At 35.2% G+C, this 22666-nt stretch overlaps 1 protein-coding gene across 11 annotated transcripts in view; it reads right to left on the bottom strand.

Moving 5' to 3' along the window:
- The window catches only part of PCM1 (pericentriolar material 1), a 91019-nt gene that overhangs the window by 46849 nt on the left and 21504 nt on the right, over positions 1 to 22666 (bottom strand). For 4 of the 11 annotated variants that reach the window (XM_014537920.1, XM_014537919.1, XM_014537923.1 and 1 more), the window contains 13 exons: positions 20158 to 20335; positions 19913 to 20002; positions 17266 to 17375; positions 15063 to 15279; positions 13040 to 13226; positions 11972 to 12145; positions 11413 to 11570; positions 11065 to 11297; positions 6980 to 7134; positions 6715 to 6844; positions 4930 to 5070; positions 4006 to 4196; positions 2307 to 2510 (listed from right to left, as the gene is read on the bottom strand). In XM_014537920.1, coding sequence (XP_014393406.1) covers positions 2307 to 2510; positions 4006 to 4196; positions 4930 to 5070; positions 6715 to 6844; positions 6980 to 7134; positions 11065 to 11297; positions 11413 to 11570; positions 11972 to 12145; positions 13040 to 13226; positions 15063 to 15279; positions 17266 to 17375; positions 19913 to 20002; positions 20158 to 20335 — 2168 coding nt within the window. The remainder of the gene's footprint in view (positions 1 to 2306; positions 2511 to 4005; positions 4197 to 4929; positions 5071 to 6714; positions 6845 to 6979; positions 7135 to 11064; positions 11298 to 11412; positions 11571 to 11971; positions 12146 to 13039; positions 13227 to 15062; positions 15280 to 17265; positions 17376 to 19912; positions 20003 to 20157; positions 20336 to 22666) is intronic. The other 7 variants (XM_014537928.1, XM_014537922.1, XM_014537924.1 and 4 more) reach the window with 3 other exon arrangements.

Raw genomic sequence — 22666 nt, 5'->3', positions numbered from 1 at the left:
GATTTTTCAATGTTTGCTAACCTCCCCCAAAAGAGCAAAGATCAAAGCTTATAAATCCTGATCCAGTGTAGCTGGAATATATCTCAGCAACACTCTTGTAGTATAATAAAAATATATATTTTGAGCCCTAGCTGGTTTGGCTCAGTGGACAGAGCATTGGCCCTAGGACTGAAGAGTTCCAGGTTCAATTCCAGTCAAGAGCATGTACCTGTTTGCAGGCTCGATCCCTGGCCCTGGTTGGGGCCCTGTGAGAGGCAATCAATTGACATGTCTCTCTGTGCAGGAGGCAACCAATCCATATGTCTCTCTCACACGGATATTTCTCTCTGTCTCTCCCCTCACCCTTCCACTCTCTCTAAAAATCAATGAAAAAATATCCTTGGGTGAGGATTAACGAAAAAAATTTATATGCTATATGTATTTTTTGAAAGGTGAAAGGATTAAGAAAAGAAAAACAAAAAAAAAGACCTCATAGACACACAACAACATGGTGATTACCAGAGGGAAAGGGGTTTTGGGTGAGGTAGAAAAAAATATAGGGGGCATAAATGGTGATGGAAGGAGACTTGACATGGAGTGGTGAATACACAATACAATATACAGATAATATATTATAAAATTATACAAATAGAACTACCACAAGACCGAGCAATCCCACTCCTAGGTATATACCCAAAACACTCAAAATCATGTATTCACAAAGATATATGCACCCCTATGTTCAATGCATCATCATTCATGGTGGCCAAGACACAGAAACAACCAAAGTGCCCGCGATAGAAGACTGGACAAAGACGTGGTACATACACACAATGGGATATTATTCAGCCATGATGATGAAATACTGCCATTTGCAACAACATGGATAGACCTTGATAACATTATGCTAAGTGAATTGAGTCAGAAAAAGCTAAGAACTATATGATTTCAATCATGTGGGAAATAAAACTGATACTCGTGAACACAAGCAGCAGTGCGGTGATCACCAGAGGGAAGGGGATAGAGGGAGAAGGGAAGGGGTCCTAATAGAAGGTGGCAGGAGAAGATCTGACTTTGGACGGTGGGCACATGATCAAGATACAGATTTTGTAACACAGGACCCATACCTGAAACCTTTATGTTCATGTTGACCAATGTCACCCCAATCAATTTAATAAATATTGAAAAAATAAAAATTATACACATGAAACTCCCAATAAATTCAATCAAAAAATATTTTTCCCAGGTTTCCAGCAGAGCTCCTATAACTCTTGGCATCCCCTGAGTACCTGTGTTTCTCATAAAGAGCCCCTTTCCAGCATATCTGAGTTTCTGCTAATAACTCTTGGCAGGCCCTAGGTGGCTTCATGAGGGGGCCTGGTGGCCAGAAAAACCAGCCAGGTGATTAGAGAAGTTGGAACTTTCAGCCCTATTTCCCAAACTCCAAGGACGATAGAGGAGGGCCCAGAGATTAAGCTGGATTGTCTATAGCCAATGATTTAATCAACTAAGCCTGTGAAATGAAGCCTCCATTAACCCTTAGAGTGCCGGGGAGCGAGATCGCATTGCTCCTGTCTTTCGCCAAAAGTGCCGGGAGCACTGTTCAAAATTTTTTTTTCTACTAGTATTTTATAATACAATCAGCAAACAATATATGTCAAAGATGAAAACAAATGTAGTAAAGGTTTCCTTAAGTTTTTGAATATGTAACTTCATTTACTTACAATTCATAATTTTTTTTTCCTAAACTGCTGTAAAATCAGCAAAAATGCCTTGGCAATTTTAGCATAGTTCCTAGGATACTGGTTGGCACTCAAAGGGTTAAACCTCTCAACAAAGCACTGGTCAGCTGAGCCTTCTGGGTTGGTGAACACACTGGAGTGCAGGGAAGGTGGTGCATCCAGAGAGGGCATTGAAGCTCTGCAACCTCATCCCCCAAACCTTGCCCTACAAATCTCTTCCATTTGGCTGTTCGTGAGTTGTATCCTTCATAATAAACCAATACAAGCAAGCATTTTCCTAAGTTATGAGTTGTTTTAGCAAATTATGAAACCTGAAGAAGGGTTGTGGGAACCCCCAAATTAGTAGTCATGTCAGACAGAAAGGTCAGTTCCCTAGGGACTTACGACTGGCATCCGAAGTGACAGCAGTCTTGGCGGACTGAACCCCTTAACTTGTGGAGTCTGCCCTAACTCCAACTAGTTAAGTGTCAGAATTGAACTATACTGTAGGATCCCCCGTTGGTTCAGGGAATCAAAAAATTGCTTGGTGTCAGAAAAACCTCAAACTCTTCAAATCAAGCAAAGAATTAAAACAGAGAAACTAACCTATTTTTAGTTTCCTTTACACTGTAAGAGTTATGATTCATGCTGTTAGGAGAATACAGAGAGAAGTTATCATTGGAACTGGCATCTTGCTCTTCTTCTTCCTCCTCTTCATCTGTCCGAACAACTCCTTCAGAAAGGTAACCATCTTCATCTCCTTCTTCATCTAGTGCACACTGGGTAGAACCTCCCCAAGTTGCCATTGTTCTAGAGATTGAGACAAAAAAACAAGAGATCATTCTGGAGATGAGCTCAATACTTTACCACCATGTGCCAGACACTGTACCAAATATACATGTACATGCACATGTGCATGTGTGTATATAAAATCTCATTTAATCTTAGTAACTATGATATGAGTTATATATAGAATACATTTTTTCTGTCTTCCATAAAACAATTCTTCCAATTAAAACAGTAATCATAGCCTCTAAATCAGCGGTTCTCAACCTGTGGGTCGTGACCCCTTTGGGGGTCGAACGACCCTTTCACAGAGGTCACCTAAGACCATCGGAAAACACATATATAATTACATATTGTTTTTGTGATTAATCACTATGCTTTAATTATGTTCAATTTGTAACAATGAAATTGGGGGTCACCACAACATGAGGAACTGTATTAAAGGGTCGCAGCATTAAGAAGGTTGAGAACCACTGCTCTAAATATTTTTTCCTAAACAACCCTCAACTTAACTTTTCTTGAGTGACAGTTTTCTAGATCAATACCACTCTTGTCCAATACCATTCTCTGAATAATAGTGATGATCTATATCTGTGCTGTCCCATATAGCTGCCACTAGGTACATATAACCAATGAACACTTAAAATATGGCTGATGTAATTGAGAAAATTTTTATTTTATTTAATTTTAACTTAGTTACCTCTATATCTAGTGACTTTCATATTGGGTACCACAATTCTAGAACCTATGTTCTAAAATCTTGATGCTTATCAAAACTATCCAAAGAACTTGAAGTATAAATGTGTGGTATTCAGAACAGAATAAAATACTAAAGATGTAGTTTGATCACTAAATATGTATGGGGACTCCACAAACAGGAAAAGTTCTTCTAAGAGGAAGAAGAGTTAGGCTTGGTGCAATGTTTCAGAAATGCCATCTGAAAATATCAAAATGTAAAGTCGCAACACATTTGAATTCCAAATGTTAGATCTGAATACTACTATATAGGTAGTAATTGACTGATATTAAAGATGACCAAGTCTTTTAGAAATATTCTTGATATGAAAATTTCAAACTTAAATCCTAAAAACTAAATGTCTTATATAACAAAATGTTTTAAGATCCTTAGAAACCTTACAAATAGCAGATACTCAATTTGAGTAAAAAAAGTGCTTATTTCTGGCCTGATGGAATAGCACTACAAAGTATCAAGGTTAAAGCTTAACTAAGTTTTCTTTTTATAAGCTTAAAACTTAACTAAGAAAATAAAGGTCATACACTCAAGAAAATCTAGATCACCATTTGATTAAGTGTCTTAGTAATTAAAAAAAAAAGTTAATGCTATGAGAACTTTGAACAGAAAGGAACTCAATTTAGTGAAACTGAGGCACCAAGGTGATACTTAAATACTATCCTCACTGCCACAGCAAATTTGTACTGTGATGCAGAGGGAAAACAAGGCTGCCTAGCCTACAAGCCACAGGTATGATGTTTAAAAAATGATTTAAATAACTCTTACTTGTCTGTTCTACTTTGTTGAGGAGTGCACAGGTTTTCAGATCCATCACTTCTCAATGAAACAGCCACTGGAGATACAGTTTCAGCTATACCTTGCCTCCTCTGATGTTCAGCCATCAGAGCTTCAAGCTGCTTTCTTCTCTGTCGCAGCTCTTCCCTTAAAATTTCATGTCTTCGCATTTCTGACCACAGCTATTAATTTAAAAATTAGAGCAAAGTTAAAGTATTTGGATTTGTCTTCTCCTTAAAGGACAACAGGCTAATACTATTGTCCTCCATACCAACAAATACTTCTATTCTCACTCTATTCTTTTTACACTGAAATATTCATGAAGATTAAAAATAATGTTAATGATGAATAAGAAAAAACCAGGCAATCATTAATTCTTAAAGAAAACAAGTAGCACCCAAATATCAACTATTTAGAAAAAGTTATGATGTTTCCTACAAATCACATATAAATGAAAGAAAATACCAAAGGATAGGTCTTTTTAACTGAAATGATTGCTATTTGTTGCAACTATCCTTTACATATAATTCTACCAAATATTTGCTAATAAAGATCAAGACTATTTTGAAGAGATCCCAACTTAATTACTTTATGAAAAAAAAAATTTCTTCCCCAAACTAAAAGACACAAACAGGCTACATTTAAAAACATGTTTTACCGATATTGTTTCCTTCTTAAGCTGTGACTTATACAGCATGGGGAATATATAGTCAATAATGCTGTAATAACTATGTACGGTGTTAGATGGGTACTAGACTTAACAGGATGATTACTTCATAAGGTATATAAATGTCTAATAAACTATGTTATACACCAGAAACTAATAGAATATTGTATTCAACTGTACTTGAAAAATAAATTTTAAAACAATATGTGACTTAAGACTCAAGAACAACAGGGTACATTATACAATACCTCATTATTTACTACTGAAGAATCGTCAGGCTCAAAAACAGGTTTGCTTGCATTGGTTTCATTTTCATTAACAGTTGGGGTTGAAGTAACAGCTGGTATATATTTCTTTGTGGGACAATTACCTGCACTAGTGGTTGACAGCTAAAAAGAGGATTAGAAACATTATGAGGAATTAAAGCAATTATTTTAATTTCATAAAAACAGTTATTTTATTACTCCTCTAGGGTTCTAGTGACATATTTGTTATCAGACCTCAACTGCTATCATGGTTCAAAGAAAATCTGACATAATAAAAGATAAAAGCACAGACTAAAGCTGATGAGTAGTAATCAACCTTCAGAGATAAGAGAGATAAAACATTACTGTGGAAAATTTCATATACTCAACCCAACTCAGCTATGTATTCCTCTGGGCATTGTTTAGATTGGGAATAAGGAAAAAGGGATTAAAGTGGAAAAGGTAACAGTCTAGAAAATAAATTGTTACATTAGAAATATCATTTGATGTGTTTCCCTTCCTTTGAAAACCTGACTGAAGAATAAACTTAACCAATAAATTTTAGGGAGAAAAAAAAAATCTCCAAAAGAATTGGTATTTCCTTCCCATATTAACCCTACCCCTATTACCTGACATGGTCAAAGATTGTTCATTTTCTGTTCAATATCAAAGACCTAAGCATGGGATACTATTAATAAGCAAAGGTACATACAGTTAATATTCAAACTAAAAACAAAACATTTTAATTTCCTTAGATAACACATGATGGCTTAAGAGCTTTATTATATAATTTTAGGCCATTAAAGATGGAAATGGTAGTCCATGAACTGCAAAGCTAAAATCAGAATATTTTACTTTATTTTGTAATTCTTTATTGAAGGTTTGTAGAAAAACTACTCTTTGGGTTTTATTTAACTCATTTAAAAAATATATTGCCCTGACCAGTTTGGCACAGTGGATAGAGCATCGGCCTGCGGACTGAAGGATCCCGGGTTCAATTCGTCAAGGGCATGTACCTTGGTTGTGGGCACATCCCCAGTAGGGGGTGTGCAGGAGGCAGCTGATCGATGTTTCTAACTCTCTATCCCTCACCCTTCCTCTCTATAAAAAAAATCAATAAAATATATTTAAAATATATATTTTATTGTTATTGTTATCAGCTTAAAATATTGTTATCAGCTATGTATAAATTTTAGGGAGAAAAAAAAAATCTCCAAAAGAATTGGTATTTCCTTCCCATATTAACCCTACCCCTATTACCTGACATGGTCAAAGATTGTTCATTTTCTGTTCAATATCAAAGACCTAAGCATGGGATACTATTAATAAGCAAAGGTATATATATATAAAATTAATTGCTAGATTTTTCTGGAACATAGTCATAGTACATGTGAGTATGGTTCATTTTCTTTCTTTCTTTCCGAGTCTTTGGCATTTTACTTCATCCTGATTTTTTTTTTCACTAGCTAAATGTTGTAAAAAGTGATCTCTTTGAAGTTCAGTGGAACTAGAAATGTGAAACCAGAATATTTTAATAGTTACATTCATGTTTTAAAACTCTAGCTAGCTAACCCAACAAGTGAAAGAATGGAAATAATCTGTCAATTCCTTTGTGGTATCTTTCAGTGTAGATGTGTATCCCTAAAACAGTTCATTAGTTCAACCATTTCATTAATCATAAAATTAACAGAAATAAATCTATCATATCAGTACTAGAAAGAGTACTTTCAATTGACACTGGGTTTTAGACATCTTTTTCAAATAGAAAGAGAGAAATTTCCTAATTACCTGTAGGTCAGGACATGCCTTTTGCAATGCTTGAATTTTCTCTTGAATCTTAATCAGTTTCTTTCTTTCTTCCTGCAACTGTTTGAGCTCTCTCTGTTGCTGCTGTAGTTTAGCCTCATAAAATTTCTCTCTATAATTAAATTGACATTATATTTTGGACTCCAGTAAATCTGATAACATTAAGCATTATGTAATACAGTATACCCAGCCGAGTACTTTCTCTATAACAGGCACTAAATTTTTACTAAATGAAGGCTTAACATACCTTGCCTTTTCATTTACTCCTGCATCTTTCTGTGTTTTATTGGCATTTCCTCTATTGTTATTCGCATTTTGTTTGGTGCCTTCTTCTGCTGGGTAGAAATCATCCAAATGTGAAGTACTGGCAGAGATAACTCCTTGATCTGCTGCATCATCATCCTAAAAACACATCATTATATTAAAATAATCTTGATAAACCTAATTCATACCTTAGTAAATACCACTAGTCAATCAAAGTCATATAAGAAAAATTAGAGAAGTAGAGAAAGCAGTAGAGAACACTGAAGTTCATTCTCTACCAATGGCAAGAAATGGAGTATTGAAACTAAAAATAGTACATTAAATATCTGAGCTGCCTATTACCCAGTAATGACAAATATTAAGTTGCCTTTTGTTATTTTGACCAAATACTGAGCTATCAAAGAATATGAAGATAAAAAAATATACTACTGGAACTGCAAACTCCTGAATATTAATTTTTCTTAAGATTTAACTTTTACATTAACAATATCAAATAATCAATGTCCATTGTTACTTGCTTACATAAAATTTTCCCTTTCCTCACGGCTTTGGTCTGCCAAACAAGTGTCAATGGCTTGCAATACAAAAACTAATGAGAATATACCATTTTAAATTAGTAATCACTCCTGGCAATACAACTGAAGTTACTATCTTCCTAACAGATCCATATTTTATTGAAATCAATGTACTTATTAAAAGATTTGGGGGCCAATGCTCACAGCTCTTTTTGAATTTGTCTAGCAGGTCTTCTATTTTTTTACCGGAAGGCCCTCAAAAAAAAAGGGGGGGGGGGGTGGGGGAGGGTGGGAAGTGGGTGGCCAGGGAGAGGTTAATGGGGAAAAAAGGAGACATATGTAATAAACAATGAAGAATTTCTTTAAAAAAAAAAAAAAGGTTTGGGGTGAACTACTGCATTTTTCTTAAAAATATTTAATCCTAGCCCAGTGAGTGTGGCTCAGTGGTTAGCATTGACCTATGAACTAGGAAGTCATGGTTCAATTCCAGATCAGGGCACACTGATGATTCTATATCTCTCTATCTTTCCCTTCCTCTCTGAAATCATTAAAAGTATATTAAAAAATTTTTAACTCTATATTTTATATTTACTCATGCTTTCTTGGAAGCCCTCAACTAAAACTTTAACCTTTGCAAATATCATTCTAATAAAACCTTAAAAAGTTAGAGATAACTTAGTTACAAAAGCACCGAATCAATTTTAAGTTTATAGATGGTGTTATTCTGGTCTTTGCTATCTAAAAACAAACATAATTACTATTATGGAGAGGAAGATTAGAAAGTAACTGGGTTGGGACTCAGGAATAAACAAACTAGATCATGAGACATTTTGTGATAATAAAAAGTGGAAAAATTAAAGCATGAGAAAAGGTACAAAACAACTGCATGATGTTTCAGATGGTAGTATGAAAGTGCCTGAACTTAAATGATATACCTCAAACACTAAAACAAAGAAGTATTCTGTTGACACACTTTCATCAAATTAAGGAACTAAAAAGATGGCCATCTGGAGACTCTAGGACACATAAGGTTTCATAAGGGCCATCTAAGTTGTCCAAGCTAATCTAATCAAGAATAATAATAATACCTTTAGATGCTCACAACTATGTAACTGTTCAGACCATCTCCTGAGTTTCTTGGGAAAGACAATACAAGTAAAGATATAAGAACACGAAGAGTACCTTAGATAAAATAAGTATAATTTAGCAATCATTTTTTCATATATATTTATATATTTTAGAGACCTGGTGCACAAAATTCGTGCACTGGGTGGGGGGGGGGGGGGGGTGTCCTCAGCCCAAGAGGGCACAGGCCAGACTGAAGGACCCCACCAGTGCACAATCGGGGCTGGGAAGGAACATGGACGGTTGGCCAGCTGATGAGGGACCGCAGGAGGGCTCCAGGGCGTGTTCAGCCCGTCTCATTCAGTCCTGATAGGCTGGACCCCAGCAGCAAGCTAACTACTGGTTGGAGAGTCTGCTCCCTGGTCGTCAGTGCACGTCATAGAGAGCGGTTGAGCAGCCTTAGCATATCATTAGCATATTACGCTTTGATTGGTGGTTGAATGGCCGACTGGACACTCAACATATTAGGCTTTTATTAGGATATTTTCAATTGATTTTTTTAGAGAGAGTGGAAGGGAGAGGGAGAGAGGAATATAGTTGTGAAAGAGAAACACTGATATTCATTAGTAGCCTCCCATATGCACCACAACCTGGGTATGTGCCCTAACTGGAATCGAACCAGCAACCTTCCAATGCATGGGACCACATTCAACCAACTGAGCCACACTGCCAGGACCAATCATTTTTTTCAATTGCTCTCTTTCAGAAGGAGACCCCTTATTCCCTCTGGGTTGTAGTTTTCTCATTTCTCATATATACTTCAGGTCCTACGAACTCCCTAAAGGAAAAGATCTCCATTCAATATAAGCCTGATTCATCTATAAGCCACCAAGTTATCATTTCTGCTCTGTTATTCCCACTTTGGGTAATACATCTGAAGAAAGAAGTCTTATAAAAAAGGGAAAGTAATTAACAAGTACAATGATTGTAAGAAAGCACAACCTATTATTGTTATTTGCTTTAGAAGCTGTTTTAATTTTTTCTAATGGTAATATTGTCATATAATCAAAGTTCAAAAACTAAAAAAGACATTTAGAAAATTCTTTTTTCCATCTCTGTCCCCAACTGACTCCATTCTCCATAGGTAACCAATGTTATCAGTTTATGTACCCAACACATATAATTTGTATAAGCAAAAATATTTACATGTGTATTTATACACTTATATGTGTTTGTGTACATGTGTTTACACAAAAGCCTTTCTTATATTAGGGAAAACTTGGAAAAAGCCAAAAACCAATTCCAATAATGGTTAAACAAGCTATAGTGTATCAATATAAAAAATGTAATCAAGGGTATGAGAAAAAGGACTCATACACCATTGCTTAGATATCAATTAATAGAGCCACTTTGGAAAGCAGTTAAGCAGTGTCCATTAAAATTGATATGTGCATAAAATCTAACACAGCAATTCCACTTCTTATATACTCTTGAAAAACACAAATGCAGCAAGTGGCTCAGTTGGTTGGAATGTCATTCTATACACTGAAAAGGTTGAAGGGGTTTGATTCCAGTCAGGAGCATATGGGAGGCAACTTATCAATCTCAATCAATCTCTCTCTCTATCACAAATCAATAAAAAATATATATTCTTGGAACGCACAAAGAGAGTTGGGCAAGAATATTCACTGGAATATTCCAAGTAGTAAAAAACTGGAAACAACAAAAGTATACATCAGTAGGAGTCAGATTAACTAAATTAAGGTCTGTTAATACTACAGAAAACTCTGTTGCAGCTAATAAGAGGTGTATTTAATATATACCACAAACATACACACACACATATGCAGTATGATTTATATTTTATAATTACTTTTCTATATAATATTTCACAATTATTTATCTGTAATTATATAGGACTATATATGCTAATATGAAAAGTTCTCCAAGACATTGTGAAGTGGGGAAAAAAAGCAAACTGTAAATAATACTTATATGTAGAATCTAAAAAACAAAATAAAAGAACAAACAAAACAGAAATGAACTCAAAGATACAGAGAACAAACTGATAGTCACCAGATGGGAGGGGAGGTTGGGGCCATGGGTAAAAAGGATTAAATAAGTGCAGACTGGCAGTTACAAAAGTAGTCACAAGAATATAAATAAAGTACAGCATAGGAAATATAGTCAATAATATTATAATAATTACATATAATATTAGATGGGTACTACACTTATTGAGCTGATCACTTCATAAAATATGTCTAATCATTATTCTGTACAGTTGAAACTAATATAATATTGTATGTCAACAGTAGTTAAAAACTAAATTTAAGTGCCAAACATCTAAAGCTGGCATGTAGCAAGAACTTAATACATAAATATGTAATAGTATAATTATGCCATGTAATTGTCAAAATATATAAATTTTACCTTATAAGACTGTACTATTTGACAAGTAGTTTTTTAAAAACCAAGCTGTACTTGCCTGTACCATAGCAACAAGATCTTGCAATTGCCTAAGTTTCTGTTTTGCAGCCATAAGTCTATTGATCTTCTGTTCAAATTCAGCATCCTCTGGAGCCTCATCAGCCACACTGCTCCTGTGACTAGACAATGAAGCTCCACTAGCACCCTCATCTTCTGCTTCTTCCTCCTCATCATCTTCACCTTGTGCAGCATGAATCCCCTGTTCTCCTTCTCTATTATATCGACAATCTGCTGAAAACAGGTATCATTGAAATCCGTAATTTCATAAACTTGAGTACTAATGAAAGAAAAATCTACTTGCCAAGAACAATATGGCAATAATTTCTGTGAATAGAGTCAATCATACCTAAAGAAGGAGGCATGTTTAAAGCCCTTATGTTGGCAGCAGATCTGTTGTTAATTTCACAATTAGAATGAACTGATCTGCCATCTCTATTATTAGAAACACACTGTGCATTGGAATTACTGTTTACTTCATTCCAGGTGGCAGCTACTTGGGGATTTCTAAAAAAAAGAAAACAGCTTAGTTATTTAAGGTAAAAATAATAATAATAATAATAATAACAACCACCAAGGTTTAGAACTGCTGATAAAGTACTTCCAAACTATGAACATTATTGGCTTTTCCACATTTAAATTCATACTATGAATAATTGGTTCTTGCTTTTCATTAACTTCTGCAATTTAGAAACTTAAAACATTTGAAAAATCAAAATTATACCTAAAATTAAAGAGGTGGAAAAATGCTAATTTAGATACTTCTTGTAATTTGCATTTGATCTAACAAATAGCAAATTTACTAAACTACTATACTCAACTCTTCCCTATTTTTTACACAAGGCAATTAAGATTACACTGACCAAAACAGCAGACTTACAGGAGAAAAGTCAAATAAAAGTTCTTACCGAATGTTAGTAACAGGCTCAGAATTTTCATGCTCAGAATCATATTCTGACTCTTCAGTTTCTTCATCTTTTGTGTTTTCATTTACAGCATCTGTCATCATATCTGATGTTTGTTCATAATAATGAACTAATTCTCTTAATTCATTCAATCTCTTCCGAACTTCATTTAACTTCCTGATAAACAACACATGTATATATAATATTAATAACTATTTTAGCAAAGTAAAGCATGCATTATTTTCATGTAATAGCAGCCAACACAAACAAAACTTAAGTCTAGTCAAATATCCAGGGGCTATGCCTATAAATAATTTAATTTCAAGTATAGTCTACTCAAAATCTCATTGCTTTATTTTTTCATGCTGTGTTAGAGACAAAAGCATATTAAAGAGTTCCAAGTGTTCATTTTAAGCAGGTATGGATGTTAACAGCTTAAAACTCAATGTCAGAAATATTCCTAGATTTCTTAATATGTATCCAAAATGAGAAGTACAAAACACTCAATTTGAATACTAGCTCTCAGGCAAATCAGGTATGCAAGCATTATTGAGCATTTGGAGATGGTTCCTGTAACATAGAAATCTATAAAGTATGTCATATGTTTACCAAAAAATGACCAGCTTAAGTTTTTATTAAGTGCCAGGAGGCATGCCAATGCTTTTTAATCCTTAAAACACCTCTGTGAACAAGTATATTATTATCCCTATTTCGCAGATGAAGAAAGAGGTTAAGTGAGAGTAAGCTATTTGTCCACAGTCATAGAGCCTTGAAAGACACACATACAGAGCTATTTGATTGTAAAGCCAGCTTCTAAACCACTTGATTATTTTAACTGTAGTTCAGCTGTTTCTAATTCTTTATTTGAAAACTGGAATACATTTGCTCTTAGAAATGATCTGTATTACAATGTCACATACCTCTTGGAAAGCCTAAAGATTGCTCATATAACACCCAGACACACTTGTACTACCATATCACTTAAGAATGTTTATCATATTAAATAAACCCAGAACTTATCCCCATTATCCAATTCTAATCTATTTAACAATATCTGTAAAAGTGTTTTACTGGAGTTTTTCAGTTGGATTTAGATGGCCTTCATTTTCACTCTCATTCTGAGAAACCAGAGAAGCAGCAGGGTAAGGAACTGATGATGGGAGGCTATTGGATTCTCCATTGACAACAGGAGCAGAGGGAGCTGAAGTTGTACTTCTTTGGTCCACACTCCTTTGTGGAGAGGCTGAAGAAGGCACAACTACACACATACAAAAAAAAGTTACCAAAAACAAATATGGCACCAAACATTTATTTATAGTTTGTTTGGATGTAGAAAAATAAAAAGTAGAAGTCATTAACATCTTAAATTCTGCATAAATTTTAGAAACTTAAAAATATTAACATCCAGACCACTTATAAACATGATGCTCAACCAAATATAGTTAAAACAGAAAGAAGAAAGACAAGATGGAAATTGACAAGAACTATGATATTCTACCTTTAAAAAAAACAGTATTCCTTGTTAAAGCCCCTGATAAACTTGTTTCTGGGTTAAGTTCATCAAGGCCACTGTGTATGATGTGCAGTACACCATCCACAAATCTTTATAAAGCAGCCCTAGAATAGTATGTCCTTAAGAGACTACCAAATCCATAGCTCAGAGGAAATTACATCTGGTCTCCAAGACAAAACTTTTCTTAATCCAAAAAATAAAGCAAAATTGTTGTTAAAGTGACTGTGGTATATACATACTATGAAATACTACTTGGCAATAAAACATTCAAATTAATGATAGCTCATCCTCTGTAGTCCTTTAACCATTACATTTTAATTATTTTTCTGTTCACACAGATCAGACAAAGGTTATCTTATGCCTTCAAGGGCAGTAAATGAAGATGATTAATTTCTGTACTTCTCTGTCTTCCACTTTAAAACTATTGGCATTTGTCTCTTTCTCACAGCATCATCATCACTACTTGTTGCCTACATTATCAACTGCTATAGCTGCTTTCCAGTAGTCTCTTCACTCTATTCCTGGGCTGCTCTACCTTTGCTGCTGCTTTGCAGTTTTCCAGTGGGGAGAAAATGACTTTTTGGCATCATCAGTAAGCAGTGTGCTACTTTCCCATGTGAATAACACTGATCACAAGGCCTTAAATACAACTTTCAAATGTTAAGGTTTTCTTAGTTGTGTTAATCTGTTTAGGAAGGATAAGTGTTGGGATTAGTTTATACTCTAGCAGACTAAAAGAGGTCAGGGAAAAGGAGTATGTTTCAGGGTAGAAATACTAAGATTCTTTTGAACTTGGCAAAGAGAAGAAACAGGGACTCCAGAAATATTTCTATCCCTTGTTTTTTCTTTAGTAAGAGAACAACTGGAATGCTAAAGAATAATGACCAACTGAGCCTGACTCTATTGACTCCATTTCTAATGCTAGAGCTCCTACTACTGTTTGGGCAAAAGGCAGGAATCAGGCTTGTGAAGATGAGGATAGCAAATGAAAAATTAGCAACTATATCTTAGACAGAGGCAAGTAAAACATCTGCAAAGCAGAAAAGACAGTTTCTATAGTATAACTAGGATGATTACTGCCTTTCCTATTCCCACATGAGATGACTAGTTATATATTTTTTAAAAGGATGTTTTGGAATTTCTGCATATATATGTACTATATAAAAATTTTTTATATCTCACTTTTTTTGGTATAAATACTTTCGTGTTTTTAAACCAAGTATTAATTTGGATTAGTTTTTAAGGGAAAATTCTGAATATGTTAAAATTGCAGTATTATTATGTCTAAGCACCTAATTACCTTCTACTTTTCCCTTAAATTCTCCCCATTTTCAAGGCTTAACTTTATCCTTTCCCTCTTCTGAATTATAGAACAGATCTGACATCTATTTGGCTTTAATCATACTGCCTTATTACTTAAAAGCTTTTCACATGCAAGTTCATCTCCCCACAAAATAACTGTAATTTTCTTGAGGAACTATGTGTTCATTCACTCACCAAATATTTACTAAGGAACTACTTATATGCTGCCATTATACTTATGTGTCTTCTACCTAATACCACTAAGCCAGATTTACTTACATGATGAATTGTTGAGATGTTGATCTCGAAGTGTATGAAGTTCTCCAAGCAGTTTGTCCATTTTTTGTTTCTTCTCCTGTAACACTCTCATTTTGCTAAAAAGTTGAACTTTCTCATCAGGTAAATGTTCTGAAACTGCTGGATTCCTGCTCTGGGAAACCTCCCGAGTTAATGAAAGACTTTCTGCCTGTCTCCTATTGTCTGGAACAGGTAGAGGCTTATAAAAAAAAGAGAAGAAAAATAAAGACTAAGGTAATTAAAGGTTGCATTCTCATTTTTAAAAGGCATAAAAATTCTTCAAGAGAGCCCTAGCTGGTTTGGCTCAGTGGATAGAGCATCAGCCTGCAAACTGAAGGGTCTGGGTTTGATTCTGGTCAAGGGCATATGCCCAGGTTGCAGGCTTGATCCCCAGTAGAAAGCGTGCAGGAGGCAGCTGATCAATGATTCTCTCTCATCATTAATGATTCTATCTCTCTCTCCCTCTCTGAAATCAATAAAAATATATAAAAAATAAATATTCTTCCTAAGAGATATCTATTTGCCTAGGTTGTATGGTGGGTAAGTATATGCCTTTCCTATTCCTAAATTGCATAGTGCTTCCTTTTGTGCCAATATAACATATAGTTTTATAGACACACAATGACTACACAGTGCCACACTTTATACAAAATAAGCCTTATCAATCCCTCTCTTACCACCACCATAAACTTTTAATTTCTTAAACCTATCAAAGTCTTTCCTACCACTTCTTTCCTATGTCCCTCTATTTAAAATAAATTATGAAACCTTTCAAAAATCCATTAAGACTTAGGGAATCATATCCTATATAATAAAAAGGTAATATGCAAACTGACCCTAACGGCAGAACGACCAATGACTATGATACGCACTGACCACCAGGGGTCAGACGTTCAATGTAGAAGCTTCCCCCTGGTGTTCAGTGCGCTCCCACAAGGGGAGCTTCACTCAGCCACAAGCCGGGCTAATGGCTGCAAGCACAGCGGCGGTGGTGGGAGCCTCTCCCTCCTCTTTGGCAGCGCTAAGGATGTCTGACTGATGGCTTAGGCCCATCCCCGAGGAGCAGGCCTAAGCCATCAGTCGGACATCCCCCGAGTGCTCCTGGGCTGCTGGGCCCCAGGGAGCAGACCTAAACCGGCAGGTGGACATCCCCCAAGGAGTCCCAGACTGAGAGGCAAGTGCAGGAATTTTCGTGCACTGGACCTCTAGTATTGAATAAATGCCATTGAGCTCAGTCAAATTTTACCATTTTGCCACATTTGCATCAATTTCTTTTTTAAAGAGAACTATAACCTCATAAATACAGCTAAAACTCTATACATAAAAATACCCAACCCCATTACTCTCTTTAAAGATATTAACATGCTTTTAGTATGTAATACCTATGTATGTACTCATATAAACTTATTAGTCCATTTTCCTGTTCATGGATGAACATTTAGGTTGCTTTTTATTTTTATGCTATTAACACAATGCTGCATAAACATTCTTATACATAACATGTCTCCTTGTGAACATAGAATTTCTTAAGGTGGGGCATTGCAGGACTCCTGGAAAGTATGTATTAGATATTGCTAAATAACTCCCCAAAGTGTTTGGGCCATATTCTTTTATTTTTAGTTGTTCAGCAGACAGGTGATAGTGCATCTTCAATTATACTGAATTCCACTGGAGAGGTATTAATTCACCTTTCTTACTCAAGGCCCACAGACTGAAAAGTTTGCATTTACATAATTATTTTAAAAGGTCAATAAATTATGAAATTATTAACTCCGAAATTAAACTTAAGAACTTTCTCAAAATTGTTAGAAATTACTACAGGGACACAGATTCAAAGAAAACAAGTTTAAAGATTGTGACCATTTATCTTTGAGAGGCAAAAAGAACGTGTTATTCAGTAGCACACAAAGGGAAAATTTCACTAATCACTTCATTCAAAATAGATTTTCCTCTAATTTGTTGTTTCTCAAAAGTATAGTCCATAGACTACAAGCACTAGCACACATGGAAAAAAACCCACGCGAAATGTATGAAGCATAATTGTAAAGGTGTGAAGAATCCTACTGAATAGAAATCTACATTATTTTAACAATCGTATCAGATAATACTTATGCTCAGTAAGGTTTGAACTCCACTGTTTTAATTAATGTGACTTTAAACTCAACTATCATGAAAAAATTGTTACCTGAGAATCACGAAGCTGATTATGAAAATGCTGAATTAAATCATTCAATTCTTCATTTAGTTCAGATGTGATACTAACTCCAGATAGACTACCTGTAGTTTCTGTTACAACTGGAAAGAAAAATTAAGAACTATTAATTAAAGCAAATAAATAAATACACCACCTTAATTTATGAGAAACTAAAAATAAATTTTGGGGAAACAGGACTTAAAAAAACGTCCACTAACATAATTTGAAACTAGTTAACCGATTTATTTGTCAAGCAATCATTTTATCATTTCCATCTAATCTGAAAATAAAGGGAAAATGACAAAACTCTAAGATAGTGGTTCATCTTTTTCTGTCCCAACATTTGAGGAGGAATACTTTTACATCCTAATTAGGAACAGTGACTGAATGGAGGATGGGGACAGGTCTAGCAGTCTGGGTCGAGGCTGTGTTAGGTAAAGTACTTGTCTAAAAAAGAACAGCTGATTCTGATAGGTCTCAATTCCCATCTCCACTAACAAATGACGCTCTAGTTCAAGGGCTAGCAAACTTTCTTCAAAATTCAGATAGTATTAAATATGTTAAGCTTTGTAGAAATACAATTTTTGTTTCAACTACTCAACCCTGCCATTATAGGGCAAAAGTAACCACAGAAAATACATAAACAAATGGGCATGGCTATATTCCATGAAACTTTATTGCAGATAGTGGGCCAAATCGAGTTGGCCATCGTTTGCTGACCCCTGCAATAGAACAGATAATTTATTGAAGTAATTGCTTGTGCTACTAGTCATACTAAAAAACCGTAGTTTTTATCTTCCTTCCTAAGGCAGTATGCTGATGACAATTTTGATAACGGTTGGTGCTCTACTACCCAGCCACCCCATGCTTATCCTAGCTCTAAATGAGACACTGGCTATAAACTGTTTCTGTTTAAAAGGAAAATACTAGCTTTTTCTATTGAGAAATTTGAATTTCAGGGCTGGAGAGAATCCCACACATCTAGTCCAAACTATGTTTTGAAAAGGAAGAAATTACAGTCTAGATAACTAACACACAGCTTTCTAGTTAAATGATGAAAGGAGCACTCTTTCCCAGGACAATTACGTTGCCTCTTATATACCAGAAAATTAAATATAACAACTGTGGCTTTCCATCAGTATTCCTCTGCAAAATCTCATAAATACAAGAGTAAATCTGCCTTAAAATTATTAACCTAAAGTTCTTTTTGAAACAGTATATCAAATAAATTAAAACTCTTATTTGTTCTATTCCTGGTCCCTGCCTCATGACAGTACACATTTTTCTGTTTGTAAAAAATAGATTATCTGCTTACTTAAAAATAAAAGTTCATAAACAGAAGACCACTGACCTAAAACTCAAGAGATCTGATGCTACTAAAATTTCATATAAGCTTATGGAAATCACAAACTCTGTGTTGGAGGTCCTTCTTTATAAAGTGAGAAAACAAGAAAAGCTCCTGAGACTAACCTACAATTTTGTGATAATCAAATGAGATGATGTAAACTTAACTATTTCAAATAACATAACTATTACAGGAAAGTCTCTGAAATCTAACACTCCAAATCTGAAAAATGTTTAAAAGTATATTATTAACCAAACTAGTATTGGTCATTAGTAAAATATGTTTTTCCTAAATATAAAAGCTAATGATACTTTGAATTTTAAAAGGGAAAGTGGGAATAAAAATCTTGTAATTATTGCCTTGGCCAGGAAGCTCAGTTGATTGGAGCATTACCCTGTGCACAAAAAGGTTGCGGGTTCAACTCCTGGTCAGGGCACATACCTAGGCTGAGGGTTCGATACCTGGTGGGGGTAATTATGGGAGGCAGCTGATCAATGTTTCTGCCTGTGTCTGTCTGTCTGTCTGTCTCTCTCTCTTCTTTCCTTTCTCTCTAAAAATCAATAAGTATAGACTTGGTGAGGATTTTTTTTAAATCTTATAATTACTACTATATGTTATACTATATATATTATATACAACTATATAATTATTATAAAAGAGTAAGTTACTTCCAAGTCATAAAGTTCCTTATGAAAAGGGAAAAATTAAATTATGCTTATCAGAGGGCTGAGCCAGTGGGATGGGTGTGAGTAGCAGGATAAATCGAGTAACAAGGTTAACTTCAGTGAGGACCTAAAATGGAGAGCCCACAGGGTGATAAATTATTAGAATGGGATGACAGACTACTAGAAAATATTACCTGAGTTTTAAAAAGTAACAATTTGTTTCCAACTTAATGAAGATTAAACACTTAGGTTTGAAGGTGATGAGACAAATTAAACTCAATACTAAACAATGCAATAAAATTTCCACCTAAGTGATATATGACCATTAGGGGAAAAAGAATATTTCTGAGTCTCAGGAAGACTGTATAGGATAAAAACACAGCCCAAAGGAACTGCTGTACACAATTGGATACCTAATTGAAATAACAGAACTACTAGTAACCTCAGAAGCTAAAAAAGCTCTACAAATCTATCTAATCACCATCTTACTTAAGGTCTTAACCCTTCCTTGGGAGGCAAGTAAAATACAGCAGTCCTACCTAAATGAAGTACAAAAGGTGGAAATAAAAGCATTAACAGCACTATCAGTCTGAGGTACAAAAACAGAACTACAGCCTGTCCCTTTTACCTCGTAAGGGTACTCTCTGATGCAAAGGAGAGCGAGATGGCTGTCTGCCCGGTACAGTATGATGGCCAGGATTTGTCCCTGCAATCTTTTCTGCGTAACCAGAGAAAAGCACAGGACAGGGTAAGCCTTATATTTAGGTTTCTAAACTCGTCAGTGATCAAGATCTGACTATCTAATAACCAGCATCCACCTTGCAGTACTATCACGCCTTGCTTCTAAAACAACATTCTAAGACTGTGGCATACCAGAGTCATCCATGACAGCAATAGCTTGCTCTGCTTTATGTTGCAGAGCAAGAAGAGCAGCTTGTCTTCCCTGCAGAGCTCGCAGTTGCTCCTGCTGCTGTAACATCCTTTTTAATAAATCATGTTGTTTCTTCAAATTTTCTATCTCTTCCACAGGTTCCTGCTGAGGATCTCTGGCCTGGAAAATAAGACCAACAACAATTATATCTATTAAAATTCATGTTTCCGTTTCAATTACCAATGGTAAAGTACATACATAGATAATAAATTAGTACTAAATATACAACCCTAGAAACAGGTTTAGTACACTTTAAGCAAAAAAAAAAAAATGGTAACACAGGGAGCCTGCCATATTAAGAGAAGGTAGATAAGTAATTTCATAGTCAAAGATCATAAGCAATGGCTTAGCATAAAGAGGAATCAACAAAAGGAAAATAAAGAAAAAGGCAAACAATAAAAGACAGGAAGGCTAAAAGGCAAAAGGAGCTATAAACACCTACATATACAAAATAAAGGAGGGATCCAGGCCTTACAGAAAAGGAAGAGCAAATCACACTAGGTTAATGCTCTAAAAGTATCCTTGAAAAAGAATTTAAAAAAAAAAAACTAAACTAAAAACTAAAAAACAAAAGTTTTGCCCCACTCCTAAGAGATGTTTAAAAAAAAAAACCACCAAACAATTTTAAAAACACATTTTTCATTTGATAATCTGATGTGAAAGGCTTTAATTTACTCACATCACATTATACAAGCAAAAGTAAAGCAGAAATTTTATATTTTGTATTAAAAATATTTTTTTTTCTAAAATAAGTTCATTTAGAATACTCTGATATTCCCCCCAAAGTAGCCAGCATCTTTGCCTAAAAGTAGAGGATCAGATTATTTAAAAACTAGGTTTTAAAAACTTAAAATTATTCATATGTAACCCAACAAGAAAAATTAAGTCAATTAAGCAGAGACAAATTTAAATATAACTGGGAAACAATAAATTATAAACCAAATTATGCCTGAACTATTTACCATAATATTTTCCATCATAGATATGCTTTTTAAAAATCTTATATTTTAAAAGTTTAATGATTCTACATATTATTTATGTAAAATGCTTCTTTAACTCAGAAACGTATGTTACAGTCTTTCCTGTCATAACTCATCTTCTTAGTTCTGGCTTATTTCAACACTATTTATATCTCAAAAAAAAAGAACTTGAAAGGGAGGGGTAACTATAAATAGTTAACTTTCTCAGACTTGATCCAAAATAATTTCATCAAAGCCCAAAGTCACTGGTAAAATGTAAAACCAGAGCAAAAATAGGTACAGATCTTAATGGAATGACTAAGAGAAATGTCTCCAGACCGATATCAAATATCCCAGCAAAGAATCAATGGCAATTAATTAGGAGAAGAAACATTGCACAAATAAGGTAAACTGTGATCTAGGAAAAAAGGAAAACTTTCAAGAATGTATATAGCTCCACCTAATTTAAAAATCCTCCCATCTCTCAAAAATAGTTCAGACCTCAAGGTAACCTGGAAGCTATCTATTCCTAAAGAGTTTACTAAACAACATAATATTATGGACTTTTACACTTTAAAAAGCAAACTTTTTAAATTAACTTTAACCCGTTAGTCACATCTATTTGCAAAACTTTGATATTCTAATTATAAAGAATTCTGAACTATTTACTAAAGTAAACACAATTACCTTCAAACTTTTCACTAATCCAGAGATGAATTCCCAACAATTTTTTAAATTAGTGAGGTTTTATTACTGCTTAATAACTTTTGCATCCATAAAAAATACCATTTCAGAATAATACTTCAAAAACTGAACTAAGGAGAACCAAGATGGCGGCATAGGTTAACGCCGGAGCTTGCTGCCTCAAACAACCACTTCAAAAATACAACTAAAAGATGGAACGGACATCATCCAGAACCACAGGAAGGCTGGCTGAGTGGAAGTTCAACAACTAGGAGGAAAGAGGAAACCATACGAGACTCAGAGGAGGCGCAGTACTGAAGTGAAATACTAAGGTTCGGAGTGCATGTGGAGTGGGTTGGCTGCGGAGGGCTTGGTTGTTGTCTTCAATCGGGAGGGAGTTTCAGACTGTGAGCTCCAGATCCGGGCGAGTCTCTAGGGACCCAGACTCAAACAGGAGAAGCGGGAAGGCAGCTTTCTCTCCGAGGTCTGCAGCGGTGGCAGAGCCGCTGGAGACGGAACTGAGAGCAGCCATAACTGCTCGCTCCGCCCGCCCTGTAGATCCCCTGGGGACCCGCCCCGCCCAAGCCCTGCACAGAGGCATTTGCCAGAGAGCCTCAGGCAAAGGCTAGATTAGCACCGCCCTAGAGATTCAGCACAGTAGCACTCCCACTGCAGACACAGCTGACTCTCATAGCCAGTTAGCCTGGAGGTCAATTCACCCCCATATTGCCGAAAACAATCAAGGCTTAACTACAACAAGACTGCCCACAAAGACCACAAGGGGGTGCACCAAGAAAGCATAAAAAAT

This window comes from Myotis brandtii, unplaced genomic scaffold (genome assembly GCF_000412655.1).
Source record: "Myotis brandtii unplaced genomic scaffold, ASM41265v1 scaffold185, whole genome shotgun sequence".
Lineage (NCBI taxonomy): Eukaryota > Metazoa > Chordata > Mammalia > Chiroptera > Vespertilionidae > Myotis > Myotis brandtii.
Note: the sequence above shows the minus strand (reverse complement) of the source record. Positions and strands in the feature narration are given on the sequence as shown.